General features: G+C 39.7%; 2 protein-coding genes across 6 annotated transcripts in view; one reads left to right on the top strand and one right to left on the bottom strand.

Moving 5' to 3' along the window:
* TDG (thymine DNA glycosylase) lies at nucleotides 1–13,713 on the top strand. Of its 5 annotated transcripts, none has more exons than XM_073000011.2 (10): nucleotides 1–267; nucleotides 3,249–3,391; nucleotides 5,003–5,208; nucleotides 6,367–6,436; nucleotides 6,922–7,057; nucleotides 7,132–7,214; nucleotides 7,301–7,395; nucleotides 7,678–7,849; nucleotides 8,198–8,326; nucleotides 8,624–13,713. In XM_073000011.2, exons 2-10 carry the CDS (start codon nucleotides 3,298–3,300, stop codon nucleotides 8,755–8,757), a joined length of 1,119 nt encoding a protein of 372 aa, XP_072856112.1. In that variant the 5' UTR covers nucleotides 1–267; nucleotides 3,249–3,297; the 3' UTR covers nucleotides 8,758–13,713. The 5 variants fall into 5 exon arrangements, with proteins under 5 accessions (XP_072856112.1, XP_072856110.2, XP_072856114.1 ...); XM_073000009.2 differs by lacking the exon at nucleotides 1–267 and adding an exon at nucleotides 339–480; XM_073000013.2 differs by lacking the exon at nucleotides 1–267 and adding an exon at nucleotides 434–480 and having other exon boundaries at nucleotides 3,317–3,391.
* The window catches only part of GLT8D2 (glycosyltransferase 8 domain containing 2), a 15,367-nt gene continuing 12,247 nt past the window's right edge, over nucleotides 13,709–16,828 (bottom strand). The window contains exons 8-10 of the mRNA XM_020804404.3: nucleotides 15,969–16,135; nucleotides 14,952–15,064; nucleotides 13,709–14,262 (exon numbers count right to left, since the gene is read on the bottom strand). Of these exons, the coding sequence (XP_020660063.2) occupies nucleotides 14,090–14,262; nucleotides 14,952–15,064; nucleotides 15,969–16,135 (453 nt within the window). The 3' untranslated portion in view covers nucleotides 13,709–14,089. The remainder of the gene's footprint in view (nucleotides 14,263–14,951; nucleotides 15,065–15,968; nucleotides 16,136–16,828) is intronic.

The following is a 16,828-nucleotide window of genomic DNA, read 5'->3' on the forward strand; positions in this document are numbered from 1 at the left end:
TCTTCAAATTCTCTTCTTTTTTCCCCCAACTCGTCTTTTCGAGTCCATTCTTTCCTCTTTGGGCAGCCACCCATCAGGATCGGCTGCTTTTACTCACGTGCTTTTCGCGGTCCCAGACGCTGAAGAGGAGCATGACTTTCCCAGGATGAGGGATTTCCGGGTTGACCGTCGAATCTTTTCTCTCTCTCTCTCTCTCGGTCTCTCAGCTTGCTGCAGAAATGACTGCTGAGAGAAAATAGGGGAGTTTAAGGTCCAACGATCTGCATGGTAAGAGTTTCACATGCTTCCTGCAAAAAACTTTTCGCGTGACAGGATAATATTTGTCTTTTTAAAATGGTATGATATGCTATCATATGTGTTAAAAAAGATCGAAAGGCGCTTTTGCAACCGGAAGTTTCCGCGGCGCGTCACTCTATTCTTTTTCCTCTCTCTATGGGCTGGCCAACCGGCTCTGGCGTGGCGCGAGCGAGGCTGGAGAAGGTACCGAGGGGAGGGAGGCGGGGGTCGCGCGGGGGGGGGGACGGGGCGGGGCTGGAGTGGAGTGGTGGGACGGGCGGTCAGGCGGCCGCTTCCTTCCCGGACTTGGCAGAGCGGGGGCGCCCGGCTTGGCGGAAACGGCGGCTATGGAGGCCGAAGAGCCGGGCACCAGGTATTGGCGGAGGTGGAGAGGATGGTGGGCCGAGACGGGGCTGGAATACGGCGCTCGGAGGCCGGCGGAGGAAGACGCGGAGCCGCTGGGCCTCCTGCTCTCTTCTCTCTGTTTGTGTGTGAGCGTGAGTGAGAGAGAGAGACAGAGCGCTTTAGTGATGCTTTTCCGAGCACAATAGAGTGGCTGAGCTGCAGCTCAAGGCCGGGGTCTTAGTCGGCTTAGGTGTTTCTCTATGAATGTGTGTACACACACACGCATGTACATGTCTGTATGCATGTGTTTGTACATATATGGACTCTGTGTGTGTGTGTATACAGAGTGAGTGAGAGTGTTAATTATTGCTATATAAATATGTAAGTAAACAAATGCATAGAGAATATATATGTACATATGTATATGTGTGTGTCTATATATATAATTTTGTGTGTGTGTTCTTACATTTACATATAGTTATATGTCCATAATTAACACAATATGTGTGTGTGTGTGTACACACATTCATACAGAAACACCTAAGCCGACTAAGACCCGGGCCTTGAGCTGCAGCTCAGCCACTCAGCTTGACAATTTTTGTCCAGTCATGTTCGACTCTAGGAGGCCGTGCTCATCCCCGTTTCCAAGCCATAGAGCCAGCGCTTTGTCCGAAGACAATCTTCCATGGTCACATGGCCAGTGCGACTTAGACACGGAACGCTGTTACCTTCCCACCAAAGTGGTCCCTATTTATCTGCTCGCATTTGCATGCTTTCGAACCACTAGGTTGGCGGGAGCTGGGACAAGCAACGGGAGCTCACTCCAAGCAGATCTTACGACTGCTTGGTCTTCTGACCCTGCAGCACGGGCTTCTGCGGTTTAGCTTGCAGGGCCGCCACGTCCCTTGTGTGTCTGTGTACACACACCTAAACCACTGGCTGGATACATAGCTCAGGTTTTTGGCTGGGGAGCCAGAGACTGGGAGTTGGATTCCCCACTGTGCCCCTCTTGACAGGGGTAGGACTCGATGATCCATGGAGTCCCTTCCAGCTCTGTAGTTATAACATGACCATGACACACACATGACATAAATATATATACCATTGATTAAACATTGATTAGCCTCTGGTATTTATATGTACTACTGATGTAGTATTAGAGCAAGGCCTGTGAGTTTATTTTTCAGAATTTCTGAAAACCTTCACAATGGAGTTTTGAAAGCAAAGCCTCACAGGTCATGACATATGCTGTCCAAAATCCTGTTGCTTGGCATTATAAATTGTATTAGAATAGGCCCGTTGAACTAGTAGGAAATTTGGTGAGTCAACACCTTTGAAAGTTCCATTGATTCAAATAGATCTTCTTTAACTATGACTATATTGAGACGTGGTGGCGCTGCGGGTTAAACCACAGAAGCTTCTGTGCTGCAAGGTCAGAAGACCAGCCAGCGTAAGATCCCATCGCTTGTCTCAGCTCCTGCCAACCTAGCAGTTCGGAAGCATGTAAATGCAAGTAGATAAATAGGTGCCACCTCAGTGGAAGGTAATGGCGTTCCATGTCTTGTCGCACTGGCCACATGACCACGGAAACTATCTACGGACAAATGCTGACTCTACGGTTTTGAGATTGGGATGAGCACCGTGCCCTAGAGTCAAACACGACTGGACTAAATGTCAAGGGGAACCTTTACCTTTAAGTGTGACTATGATAAAATTTCCCAGCACACCCATTCTGGAACTTAAGTACTTTCTCTGGTTTACCTTGTTTGTGTGTCATCATCCAGCTTATTTAGTTAGTTAGTTTAATTTGGGAGGGCAGTAGGTTTCTAGGGTCATCCTAGCACAGTGAATCAAGGCATTATCTTGTGACAAAGTTTCCAAGACCATTATACTTGATGGCACATCCTGCCTCCACATTTATTTGATTCTGTAAAATTGCTAAACACCAAACGGTGGATGCTGGCTTTGGAAGCCACATTCTCCAGGCATTATTTCTCTGATGGATCTGCTGATGTAATTACTTCTCTCTTTTTTTGCCTTTATTTCTTTGTGTTTATTTTCTTCGCTATAATCTGGATCTTGGCTGTAGACCAGAACATAGAGGAGGGCTCTTAGGGAGCCGAGTAGACGTTGTCTAGAGGGGCGGGGTAGAAATTGAATAAATAAATAAATAAATAAATAAAATTAGTATTTTGGCTATGTGACTCCCTGCCTCTTTACTGAGGATGGATGAAACTCATTCTGTGTAGATTCTTCCTCTTGCACATTTCAGAATGCACTTTCTTGGTAAATATCCAGTGTTTCATTATCTTCCATCTACCAAGACACTCTCTCTGCAGGATTTTCCTTGTTGAGTGCCTGAACCACTATATGCTTTGTTAGAACTTATTGGCTTGTCCATCATTTGCTCTCCAGACTAACTGATGTTGCATCTTGTTTTCACAAGTAGTATGAACAATAAATGTAACATTACAATTCACTTAATTGAAAAAGGATTTTGGGAGGCAACCCTTTTAGAAATTTGATAGTAAACAAACAAGCAACATGTAAAATAACCATGAGAATTTTGTCCAGATGATATGGTTTGAGTGGGCAATATTTTTTACTTTATTTCCCCCCCAAAAAAGATACTACACTCCTCTTCAGCCAGCATTTTATCCTTTTCCTTTCCATCAAATGATGACGGCAACTCCAGACATGGAGATGATGAATGATCAGGAGGTTCTTCAAGGAATTTTGGATGCAAACCCCGTTCAGGAACCTGTTCCAGGTATCTTAATTTTTGCCCTTCAAACACAATAAGTAATGAATGAATGCATGAATAAATTTATTTGGGAAATTTCTGAAAATAGTGGGATAGTTTCAGTCTTGGAGATGGAGTTGCTACAGTCTTTCTAGGTTAATTCTTACAAGAAATTGGAAGATGTTTGGTCAGAAAAACATGCATAGATGCCTGTGGCTTGAGCTTGTATATTATTTTCTAATGTTTGACAACAACCATTAGTATAGACTTTTTTTTAAAAGAGTATGTTTTTAACATCATAGTTCTATAGCAAAGTTCAGAGTTTTCACAGGAGCAATTCATATAGTCTGTCCACACTATAATGTAATATTGTGGTCTCAGATTGTCAAGGCAGCCATTCCTTTTAAAAACTGTAACTATGAGCTCTTAGTGAGTCTTATTGGTGGGAGGAAGGGAAGTTAAAGAGAGGTTCTTCCACCACCCATGCAATTTCCACCATCTTCAGAATCGAGGACACAGAAACCATTTAATGCAGAATTTCACATGGTGGGGCAGACTAGAGATGAATAGACAAGGGGTGTATCTATTTGCCAGCTCTGGGTGGGGAAGGACATCTGGATCCATTCATGTAGAATCTTCTATTAGTTCCTGGCCATGTTATTTTTTTAAAAAATTATATCCTGTCCCTCTAAGAAAGAACCTTAACTGGCACTCAAAAATGTAGAATGCAAGAAACAGCTATTGCTCCAGGAAGAAAGTGTTCCACAGCTGGAATACTATTGCCAAGGAAGTCCTCTGATCATTTACAGAGTTTTTAACTTTCACCAATTATGGCACTCTCAGAAGGGCTTCCCTGGCTGACTTTAAACTCAGATAGGATTATATGATGCAGGCATTGCTTCAGGTAACCTACTTGAGGTTCCTGCTTACATTACAGTAGTATATTACATTGAACTACGTGGAACATAGTTAAGTAAATGTATTTGAACCTTTTATTTTCCTTGTGCACTTTTTGACAGGTCTTTGGGTTTGGTAGTCTAGAAAGAAATCCCATAGGGGTTTGGGGGACTGTTTTATTTGTTAGTGGTTATACACTGGACCACATCTGAATACTTTACAGCTATATTAAAAATGGTGGGTTGTCAAATTTTTGAGCTACTTTGGGTTAATATCTTGGGGTGTTGCAGAGGTCTGAATAATATTTAATGAGATTTGTTGCAAAAATGAGAGAAATTCACATGGCCTGGTTATAGCATGGAGATATTTTTCATAATATTTTTGGTAATCTTGTCAATAGTCTATACCTAGATATTAAATTGCAGGTCTTTTTAAAAGTGAGCTTATAGCTGTCAGTGGTGAAGTTGTCGAAGAGTAAATATTGAAAGAAAAGTGGTCCAACTCAATTGTACTAAAAAAATATTGCCCTCTTTTAGCATAACAAACACAGTGGCAAGATGTGAAGTTGGCAAACAGTCTCCCAGTCTCCAAGGCTGTCATTGGAAAGTATATAGCTGATAGGTGTAGGTTCATTTAGAAGTTTAAATTTAATTTATGTTTCATACCAACACTGTTTAAGGCTTCTTATACCATTACCATTAGAAACTATGCTATAGAAAGTACTGTCCTTTTGTCTTTTAGCACCTGTTAAAGGGAGGAAAAGAAAAAGTAAATCTGAACCCAAAAAACCCGCAGCGAAAGTTGCCAAGTCAAAAGGAAAACAGGAGAAAATTACAGATTCCTTCAAAGTCAAAAGGAAAGTAGATCGGTTTAATGGTGTATCTGAAGCTGAATTATTGACCAAAACTCTTCCTGATATACTAACCTTCAATTTGGATATTGTCATTGTAAGTCAAATGCAAGAATCTTACATTTATAAAATAACATTTTCAAACATTTCAGGTAGCAGCCTCCTGAAAAAATGCCCGCGGGTGGATGTTCTTTCGTTGCAGCAGGGATACTCTGCTTTCCTGTGCATCTTGTCACAAACGTTCTCTTTCCTCCTGCATTTCACAGCCTTTTCAAATCCCAGTTTAACATTTCCTCCCTCAAGTGTGTGTGTACATATATGTATATGCACTCTCACACATTATCCAATGTGAGAGTGCATGTACATATAGGTGCACCTATGCACACATTGGTTGAAATCCTCTTGCATGGCTTTATGCTGTGCAACCTTGATAACGTTATCCAGTGATGGGGATATTTACATTAATCAACCTGTCCCTTTCAGGCTCCAAAGTTACCTGGGGCTTACTTTTGTTCTGAGGAAGTCTTTGAGAGCCTCATGTTGGGCTGGAGGAGCATTTAATAGTGGGAAGTCACTGCCACTGGGATTGGGACTGCTGGTGGCACTCCAGCATCAATGTCTGACTGTTTAAGGCCACCTCCCAGAATCCCAAGGCTTCCAGAGGTTTCCCACAGCACAAATTAGAGCCCAAAGGAGCCTCAGAATCAGAGGGGTGGGGATAGGAAACTTTCAATTAATTTAAATGGTCCAGCTTGCATGGCATAAGTTACATCAATAGGATTCCTGCCAATATACAAATGTGCCAGCTGAGGACAGCACGTCATGCATCTAATGACTAGTTCATGGAAGTTTGTGTATGCCACAGTAAGCCTGTTCCAGCAACTCAGAGGGCTATGGCACTGTGTGTTATGCACTTTGTATTCCTTTTGTAATGTCTCATTTTATTAATCATTCAGATTTCATTTTATTCTGTTACAATGATATAATAAAATAAAATCTGAATAATAAGTACTGAGAGGCACTGTCTCAGAGTGCCCCTGGAAGAAGAAATTATGAACAACTTCTGAGTACTCTGTCCTAGTAAACCCTGGAAAAGGGTCTCTGTAACACAGAATTGACTTGACAGCATATTTTTTATTATTGTTGTTGTTGTTTTGTTGTTGTTGTTGATTTTCATTATCTTCAAGAGGCCTATGAATAGAAATATAGTTTATAAACATAAATTATGACATTACTGATGTTTCCTTTTTTCTAGATTGGAATAAACCCTGGCTTAATGGCAGCCTATAAAGGCCATCATTATCCAGGGCCTGGAAACCACTTCTGTAAGTACCTTCTGTGATGCTCTTTTGGCATTCAAGAATATCAACACTAATCTAGATTTTTCAGATTTTAGAAGTGTCCACAATGGGGCTGTTTTTGTGATAGGATTGTGACCAGGATTTGGCTTCTGATGGAAGAGACGTAGTGGACAGTTACATAGATGAAATAGCGAGCCGGTAAGGTGGTATAAATTAGCACTCATTCCAAAAAGTGGAATGCCAAGCAGAGATAGACAACAGGATAGGATAAGGACTGTGCAACCTCCTTACATGAATATCTACAGCAAATTATGTGGCAAACTGTACATCACAACATAGAATGAAAGAGCTAATAGCCATTTGTTTTTAAAGTATTGGTCACCATGGAAGTGATAGAATGTTAACTACAAATAAAACCCATATGATAACGCCCATCATATTTTATAGTTTTATCAGACATTGCAATTTGTGATGTGTATGTTTCCAAAAATGTATTTTATGGTCCATAGGGAAGTGTCTTTTTATGTCTGGGTTAAGTGATGAGCAGTTGAATCATATGGATGACCACACTTTGCCACATAAGTATGGAATTGGATTTACAAACATGGTGGAAAGGACAACACCAGGTAGCAAGGATCTTTCCAGGTATAGTAACATTCGAATATCATAAAGTAGATCTCTGTTAGTTGCGGTCCTATTTTTATTTGTGTCTCTTTCAGCAAAGAGTTTCGGGAAGGAGGACGCATTCTGGTTCAGAAATTGCAGAAGTATCAACCTAAAATAGCAGTTTTTAATGGGAAATGTGAGTTTTTACTCCATCAACTTCTTTATTTTGATTCCATTGGTCTTGTATTGTGACTAATGTATTGATCTCTGATTTCACTGTAGGTATTTATGATATTTTTAGTAAAGAGGTTTTTGGAGTGAAAGTTAAAAAGCTTGAATTTGGACTACAGCCACATAAAGTCCCAGACACAGAAACAGTAAGTTCCTGTCATGTTTAGGAATACAAGCACAAGATCTTCTCATTTGTAATACGCACTTATTAAAATGCGATTATCTTTTTCTTTAAAATGCACCCTCTTATTTATATTTACAGGATATTCATTTAGCACTATAGTTATTAACCTGGCATTTGAGGTTGTACTAATTGTGACTGAGATTTTAGACATTTTGAAACAAATAGAATCAGTGCTTTAAAATGTTCATCAACTTGTAACTTCTGATTTAACATTGCTTGCTGTTTCATTAATTTTTCTATATAGCTTTGCTATGTTATGCCGTCATCAAGTGCAAGATGTGCTCAGTTTCCTCGTGCACAAGATAAAGTTCATTACTACATAAAGCTCAAAGATCTCAGGGATCAACTGAAGGGTATCACACAAAACACAGAGGTTCAAGAAGTTCAGTACACATTTGACTTACAGCTTGCACAAGGTACAGTATGTAAAGTAAAAATCTCTGTGCTCAAAATATCTAGCAACACATAACTAAAATAAGTCTATAATTGGTCACTGCCATGAACTGAAAAACTGCAGTGAATATGAATTTTGATTGTGAATAGAGGAAAAATTTATTGCAAGACTCCGTTAGGTTCTTGCAACACTTATTGAAAGAACAAGTACCAAATTAAAAGTACTTTGGAAATTATTTTGCTAATGAATTCAAAGATTCGGGGTATAACTGAATCATCTCCTAATAGTCCAAATGTATTGTTCTCTTGGAAAACTCTTTGTAAGTTCATGCAATAGAAAGAGACATAGCTTGATTTTTTTTTAAATCCAGAGGAGGCTAAGAAGATGGCTGTTAAAGAAGAAAAATATGATCCAGGTTATGAAGCAGCCTATGGAGGAACTTATGGTGAGAAAACAGCCATCGATAGTGAACAGTGTAACTTCTCTTCAAATGGAGCAGGTAGGGTATGGAGGATTTTTTTTGTTTCCTTTTATTTTTAATCTATGCTTCTTAATGTAGAAGGATTGCTTCCCTTTGGGTGCAGTTTTATGATCCTATGTCAAAATCCAAAAGGCCTTAGGAAGGAGTAAAAAAATCTCTTCATGGTTGTAGGTGAATCTCCTACCTCACAGGGTGAAAACATGTAACTGGAATATTTCAGAGATAATGTTTTTCTCCCTAAACCGTCCTAGAGCCCTGTGTGAATAAAAAATAATATTACTCGAATGATTGTACTCTTTTTTTTTTTAAATACAGCAACCAGCACAGAGTACGGCAGTGGCCTATCTTTTGGAGAAGTCCCAAATGGACAATGGATGGCACAGTCTTTCACTGACCAGATTCCAGAGTTCAGCAACTCTAGACCACAAGAGGAAGGAAACAATGCTTAAGATCCATGTTTTAAGTCAACCTAAGTGCTGTCGTTTTTTAAAAAAATGTGTTCGTAAAGAATGGTACCTCAGTTCCCCAACTGAAGCATTTTAAGAGCATTTTCCTTTTTTTCTCTCTTTTTGATAACCATTTGTGTTTTTAGATTTAGATCTATGAATTAGGTCACTTTCAAGAAATGATTTTTAAAATAAAAGATTTCATTTTTCTTTTTCTGGGAAACTTTTCTATTTAAACTCTTTCATAGGTGTAATTTTAGGAAATGGACTCCTCATTTGCGACAACCCACTTTTGTTTGTTTTAAATCTGTATTTTGCAACATAATATGTGAATTTATATTTCTCTTCCAGACCTTCATGTGCTGGGATATTTTGTATGTGGTTTGCTACACATGAAGGGAGGAAAAGTTGGTTTGAAGTATAGTATTCTTGCTGGAGGATGACAGAACAAGTTACTGTCCAGTATGGTCCTTACAGAGCAGTAGATGTTCAGTTTTACCTATTGTGTGAGAGACAGCTGCTTTCTAGGGGACCCCCCTAGAAAATAGTTTTAAGGGGGTCCCGTCCCCCCCCCCCAAGAAGCAGACCTGGTTTATGCATGCATTGATGTACATGAGTTGATTACTGCGAATTTAATGTGTGATCTTTCTGACTGAGAATGATTTGGGCTGAAGCACATGATTACTAATTAAGCTCAAAAGCAGTTCTTTTGCAGGGACTGTGCCCCTTAATTCATATCCTTAATTCATATCCAGTTGTCACTCATCTTGTTTTGCATATGATTTGCCCTGCCTAAATATAGGAATTATATTTTTCTCTGTTGAGACGCATTGTGCTTGTTTTGGCCCCGTTCTCCCATCTGTTACAATGGTTGTGAATCCTGAGTCTGTTTTCTCAAATATTAGCCACTCCTCCCAAGATTTCTTTTAGCCTCCGTTTTGAACAGCATTCCCTCAATGCCCTACCTCAATTTGTTAATTAAGATATTAGACAACATTAGTGACTGTGCCCCTTAATTCATATCAGAGGGGTGGAATGACTGAAGCAACAGAAGACAAGCTTGCTCCATCTTCCACATGACTGTGGTGGTTAATAAGCAGCATAATCTAAGCTGGTCCTTTTTCAAGTGCAGGAAGGTAGGGACAGGCTGTGGTGCAGGGTCTAGTCCAGTCTTTCCCAATCTGGGGGTCATGACCCCCAAGGGGGTCACAGAATGTTTTCTGGGGGGGTTGTGGGTCACTTTATGTGTGTTGTAGTCTTTGTTAAATAATTTCTTCCTTTACCTTTAAGAGTGAGATATTAGTTAGTTTCTGTAGGTATATATGAAAAACAGGCCCTCTGGAGGGAGAAGGAAGGCTCTACTTCCTAAGAAGAGATGACTTTACCCCATTTAAAAATGCCTTTTTATGCAAACATGGGAGGTCATAGGTTACACGGCTATTTATAAAAGGGGCTTGTGACTCAAAAAAGCTTGGGAACCACTGGCCTAGTCCAGTAAGTCAGTCACTTTCACAATAGTGATCAGGTAGAGGCACAGTCACGGTCAGCCATTTCAACAGATGTTCAAGAACTCCTGACAAGCAGAAGTGAACTTAGACATCATCTCCCACAAAGGCTCTGCTGTCAGCCGGTCCAGAAGCAATAGTTCTCTGCTAGCTCCTCCTTGATGTCCGGCTGTTTCTAATTAGCAACCAGGGAACCTTGAGATGCTGAGCCTTTTTCTTCAACCTCTTTCTCTCCCGTGGACATCTTTCCTGCCCTCTTCATCCTTGAAGGTTTCTCTTTGAAGTGTTTTGCTCCCATAACTTCTTCTACATCACTCTCTTCTAGCTTCACAAGATCCCTCTCCCTCAAAAACAACTTAATAAGGTGGGGCATGACAGTGCCAGCCCTTCAAATATTTGAAGATACCTACAATATTCCTTCTCAATTGTTCACTTCCCCAGACTAAATGTACCCAGCTCCAGCATACATTTCTCATAGAGCATGATTTACATACCTATTAGCATCTCGTCGCCCTTCTCTGGACATATTCCAGCTGTCAATATCCTTCTTAAACCTTTGTTCCCAGAACTAGGCACAGTATACCAGCTGAGGTGTGCCCTAAGCAGAACACATTGGTACTATTACTTCCCTTGATCTAGAAAATACTGCATTTGCTTTTTTGCTACTGTGTCACACTGTTGATTCATGTTAAGCTTGTAGTCTACTAAGACACCCTGGAGACCAACAAGTTGTCACTCATCTTGTTTTGCATATGATTTGCCCTGCCTAAATATAGGAATTTATATTTTTCTCTGTTGAGACGCATTGTGCTTGTTTTGGCCCCGTTCTCCCATCTGTTATGATGGTTGTGAATCCTGAGTCTGTTTTCTCACATATTAGCCACTCCTCCCAAGATTTCTTTTAGCCTCAGTTTTGAACAGCATTCCCTCAATGCCCTACCTCAATTTGTTAATTAAGATATTAGACAACATTAGGCTTAGGATGGAACTCTGTGGCAACCATTTCTCACTTCTTTGACAAAGTGCCATTAACAATCACTGTCTGAACATGTCTGCTATAAATCCACTAACCATTGCATCATCTAGCTGCTAGCAGACATTTTACACAGTTGTACATGATTTTTAGATAAAATGCTTCTCCCTTCATGTTCAGTATCTTCATTTGGAATAAGTTACAGCCTTTATTCACTACATTCCAGTCGTATGTCTCATCCCAGCAAGTTCAGTGATGCTTATTAATTCATATTTGTCTTCCTGTGTTAACTGTTGGAGCTCTCCTTGTTTGTTTTGCTTGCTCATTGTATTGGTATAGAGACATTTGGAACCAGGTGTCATTCCCTCCGTCTGCTTCCATGTTATTTTCCCTCTTATTTCCAGGTTCCTGCACCAGAGTCCCAGTTTCTGATGCATCCATGTCACATCAGTCCTCAGTGCTTGTCTCCTTGGCCTTTGAAATACTATTTTGTTCATTCCCTTCTGCTAATTCTGTAACTCTTTCAGTAATAGGTAAACAACATGTAGCATAATCTTAGGAACTGAAGCATTTATTGCTGTTGGAGAATTTAGACTAGATTGGAGAACCACCAAAACTAAATATTTTTCCTTTTCCAGGGGTCAGGCTCTATGACATGCTCAGCTTATGTTTAAAAGCAGCTCCTTTAAATGATAAAATATACCTGTCCTATCATGGGATTTTACCACCTCTATATCATCCTTGTTATCTTGATTTGTTTTGTGGATGGTCTTCAGGATGTAACACTGGCTTAGTCTGCAAGTCTGATTCTTTAGGCACACAGACCTGTAGGAATAACATTGCTGGAAGGAAAAAAAATGTTATCAGATTTTAATTACGAGTCTTGCTTGACCATAGGAGAAATAGTATAATGCATCTTGCTGATGAGAATAGCAGTCATTTTAAAAGGAATATTAAGTGTAAGGAAGCCAGACGAATGCACAAGGAAACTGATTAGTTAATAATTTCTGAAACATTTCCTCAAGGCTTGGACATGTGATCTGCTTGCATTCCAGGTGCAACTTCAATAGAACTTGCACTGTCTTTCTCTCCCCAAATGTCGACTCTCATAGAGGCAGTACAGCAGCACACTCGGGAAATAAAAAGTATATGTGGACTCCCACATGCTGTAGCGTTCTCTGTGGCTTGGCAAAAAACGGCTAGAAGTCCATAAGGGCCCATTAATCCATTTTTATTAAAATCTTTTGCCTACAGATGCTGAATCTGTAATATAAATGGATCTTTCTCATTTTCGTTCTAAGGTCAGCTAATATCAGGAACAGTTACCTTGAAATATTTTGCTTCCTTCTACCCCTACCCCTTTTGTTACAAGAGTGGGGAATGACTTAAAAGAAAAAGCAATAAGGGGGTTCAGCCAGTTTTGATAGTCGTTCAATCATGCTGTAAGGATACTTGAATTCTGTACAGGGACTGTGTCTCAATAATGTATATGTAGTTGAAATCATTATTAATCTGCATCCCAAGTTGCCTGGCTTATTTAAAAATCCCTTGTATGTTAGCGCTAGGTTGAGTCAACACATTTGCAATAGATTCATATCCTTTTAGCAGCTTTGGAACATTATAAGAATGTTCTAACTTACTGCTTAGTAAAAGAGTTATGGTTATTCCAAAATTGTGTGCTTCAGTGCTCAGATCCTCTTTTTCAAAAGTTGAGAATAAGATGTATATTCTGATCATGTCAATCTCTGTTGAAACTGTTCATTAAAAAGGTCAAGAATCTGTTAAATTATTCACTTGCAGCAGAAGCCTGCATATGTGGTATGGACTCCTTAGCAAATATTTTCAGGATCACAGCCTTAGGTTTTTTTTAATGCATCACTGTTTACATGAATATTTTCTTGCAAGTGCTTGAAGTGCCTTGCATCAGGGACCTGAAATGATATTTTTAAGGAAACTATTACTATAGCTAGTAACTACTGTGTTAGCTAGCCCAGTAGTAACCATTGAAAATGTGAAAAGGGAAGATCTTGTTTTGAATAATATTATGTGCCATCCAGTTGGTTGATATGGCAGGATTTTTTTTTTAGGTATAAAGTGATCAGAAGTGGTTTACCAGTTTCTCCTTCTAGTGGCACTCTAGGACCTGGCAGTTTGTCTGAGGCTCACACAAGCTGACTGTTCTTCTGGCACTGTGGGGAATCAAACTCTAGGTGCTGCAACTCTCTGAGCTATCCATTAGAAATAAAATGCACAGCAGAAGGTTAATGATATGTGAATACATGTCTATTCTCAAACATGGTGCTTTGAAATTGTACTTAATACTCCTGCCATGCCAGTTTCTTGCAACAGAATGGAATTGTTGCCGTTATCTGCTGGTGCTTAACTGTAGCATTATTTAAAAGTCTTAATAATAAATGATTTGTGCTGTTGGGAAAAAAAACTGATAACTTATTTGAAATGAATAAAAGAGTTGATGTTTAATCTGAGTTTTAGTTTTTTATTGACTACAGAAAATGTACTTAACAAAACCTTTTGTTTTAAAAATGTTACAAATGTTCGCTCAGTCAAAACAATATGTATTTACAGAGCACAGCTGAAAAAGGAAATCCATGTTTTGTATGAGTAACCTTCCCTAAACATGGTAGTCTTCATTGCAAGACTTCAAACTGAAGCTTTTCTGAACTCTGCATACTTCATCACAGCCTCACTGTACTCTTCATTAGGTTTCATTCTGAGACGTCCCATGAACACCTTTGGTGATTTGCACTGTTCTCATGCAGTTTAGCTCTCTATACAACAAAGGTGACCAACCACATCACAAGAAAGATACTGTATACTTTGCACAATGGAAATGACATCAGCTATTAGGACGAATCAGTTTAAAAGTCCCTGAAGGGTCAGGAACAAACCACTTTTCCCATAGGTCAGTGTGGACACTAGGGTAATCCCAAGGCTTGTATCTTCCACTCCAGTGAAGTAACTTGGCCTCCTGAAGAAAATGCTCTGAATACCTGGCATCAGGACTCCATCCTGTATAAGTCAAAAAGTAAAGTTGATTTTGTAGAGTCCTGGATTGAAAACTACTCACCCTTTTTGCAGAGCAATCAATTATGATGGAATCCAGCCCACCCCAAGCACCTGCTTAACTCTTCCACTGAAATTTACATCACAGTGTGAGCATATATACTCAATATTAAGTCCTGCTTAATTCAGTGAGACTTACTTCCAGTTATATTGCCAGATTACCTATGGGTGAGTCATGCTCCATGGTTTTAATTAACTATTGCTAGGAAACACGTCTTTATGACCTACTGTGAAAAGCAGCATTGGTTTTACAAAATTACAAAAGCACAATCCAGTGAATGCTAATTTGCCTACATCCCTTTGTAGGACATGCATAGCTGAAAATACTGGTTTCAGTAATACATAAATGCAACTTCTGAGTGTGTGTTAAATAGTGTACCACAGCAAAAATGTGAAACTATGCACCCACACACCAGCTAGCAAGCAAGCTCAGGTCTAGTTGATGACTCAAATATAAACTTTACGCAATTTTTTTCTGCTTTTATTTTTACTTTGCACATACGCTTTTATACAAATGTGCCTATTGTTTAATTCACTAATGTTTCATAATGTGCAGGGAAAAGGTTATATGCAACATAATCCTAACAGGCATTTGGGGATATTTTGCAGCATTATTTAACTTCTATAAAACTTACCTAGATGCCGAATATGCCACAGAGGATTAATTGCTGAATATTTTCCATGGAATACAATGAGCATTGGCGAAGTAGCCACACCTCCAGCAAGGGAGCTGCTATACAGATTTTCTCTGAAAAATATTTTTTTCCCAAATGTCAAATGTTCTGTTTGTGTTTTTAATAGCACCCAGAATAACTTAAGGTGGGAAAGCAGTAAAGAACAAGACATAGAACGATTCATTGAGAGAAATGGAAAAGAACATTTGGAATTTTGATCCCTGCTCAAGCATTTTATTTCCTAAAGGATGCTGCTAAAGTATAGGAATTGCTTCCACTTGCTTTCATACAACAGATATTCCGACAACTTGATGGCTCAAAAACTGGTAGTCTCTTAGAACCACTTTTTAAAAATCTTAAAGCAACAAGCCTCTCTTTGCAAAATCAAGCACTGTAACACCAACCTACTCTGCACAGAAAGCTATTAGTATCACCATTAGGGATTTATTCAGATTCTCAGTGTATTTCTCACTGACTGATGTTATCCTATTCAATATTTACATGCATGGCGCTCCAACTGCAGAAGCTGCTATGGCAATCTGAAGAGGTAGTGGCCACACACTGTCTTGATTGCACTACAGGGAAACCTGCCATTAGAACTCAGCACCTGTAAATACTGAACAAGGTACCAGCTAGTGTTTGTACTACATTTGTTAGTCTGCTAATGTAATGAACATATACTTCACAAGTACAGCAAAGCAATGTAAAATATGTGCGTGTGTGCATGTCTGTGTTATGTGCTATCAAGTCACAAACCATTTCTACTACCCCAGTAAGGCTTTCAAGGTAAGCAACATATTTAAGGAGTGTTTTTGCCAGTTCCACCCTGCCCCAGTGAGCTTCCATGGATTCAAATACAGCTCTCCTGAGTGCTAGTCCATCACTCTACCCACTACACCACAGAGAGTCTCAAGATAAAATACAGCTCAGATATTATTAGTTCAGGATAATTCAAAAGAGAAAGCTGTTTCTACCTACTCTACATTTTTCTGCATCCATTTTTCTAACTGCTTTGTGATTCGCTGGTGCCTCCATTCTGTCATATTGGCAACAATGACACCAGGATTAAAGGTACAGGTGCTGGGACTTATGCCAAGGTCTCGGATTGTTTGCTTTCGGTAGTCCAGAAATCCCATGTAGGTGTTCTAGAGAGAAGAAAGACACAATTATTCATCCTAATAATAATATGCTGGCAATTCTAACTTATCACAACCCTTTTCAGGGTTTTCTAGGTAGAATATTCACAAGTGGTTTATCATTCCCTTTTTCTAGGGGCGCCCTGGGACTCTGCAGCTTTCCCAAGGCCACAGAGGGTGGCTCTTTTCCAGGGGAATTGAACTCCCAACCTCTATCAAACTCAATGAGTTATCCAGCCAGTTCATTCATCTTATTAAGATGTTATTAATTCAGGCATCTTTTGTCTACTGAGTAGTTGGGCTGACAGCACTTGCTCGCCTCAGGTTCCAGACATGGAAAATTTACTGACGTGTGTACTGTAATTCAAAATCCACAAGAGAGAGGCTCCAGAAAGAGACTCCAGAAAGTAACTCTTCTGTTGTCTTGAGCCTTCGGCATTGGTTGCTAAATACAGTGGTGCCTCGCTAGACGATGATAATCCGTTCCACTGAAATCTCTGGTTAGTGAAATCATTGTCTAGCGAAAAGCATTTCCCCATTGGAATGCAATGAAACCTGTTTAATGTGTTCCAATTGGGAAGAATCGTCGTTGTCTAGCGAAGATCAGCCATAGGAAGGCCGCTTTGCGAACCGCCGATCAGCTGTTTAAATCGCTGTCTTGAGAAGCTTAGGTCCTGATAACACCTGTTTTGCGAGTACGGA

Source organism: Pogona vitticeps, chromosome 5, assembly GCF_051106095.1.
Source record: "Pogona vitticeps strain Pit_001003342236 chromosome 5, PviZW2.1, whole genome shotgun sequence".
Taxonomy (NCBI): Eukaryota; Metazoa; Chordata; class Lepidosauria; order Squamata; family Agamidae; genus Pogona; species Pogona vitticeps.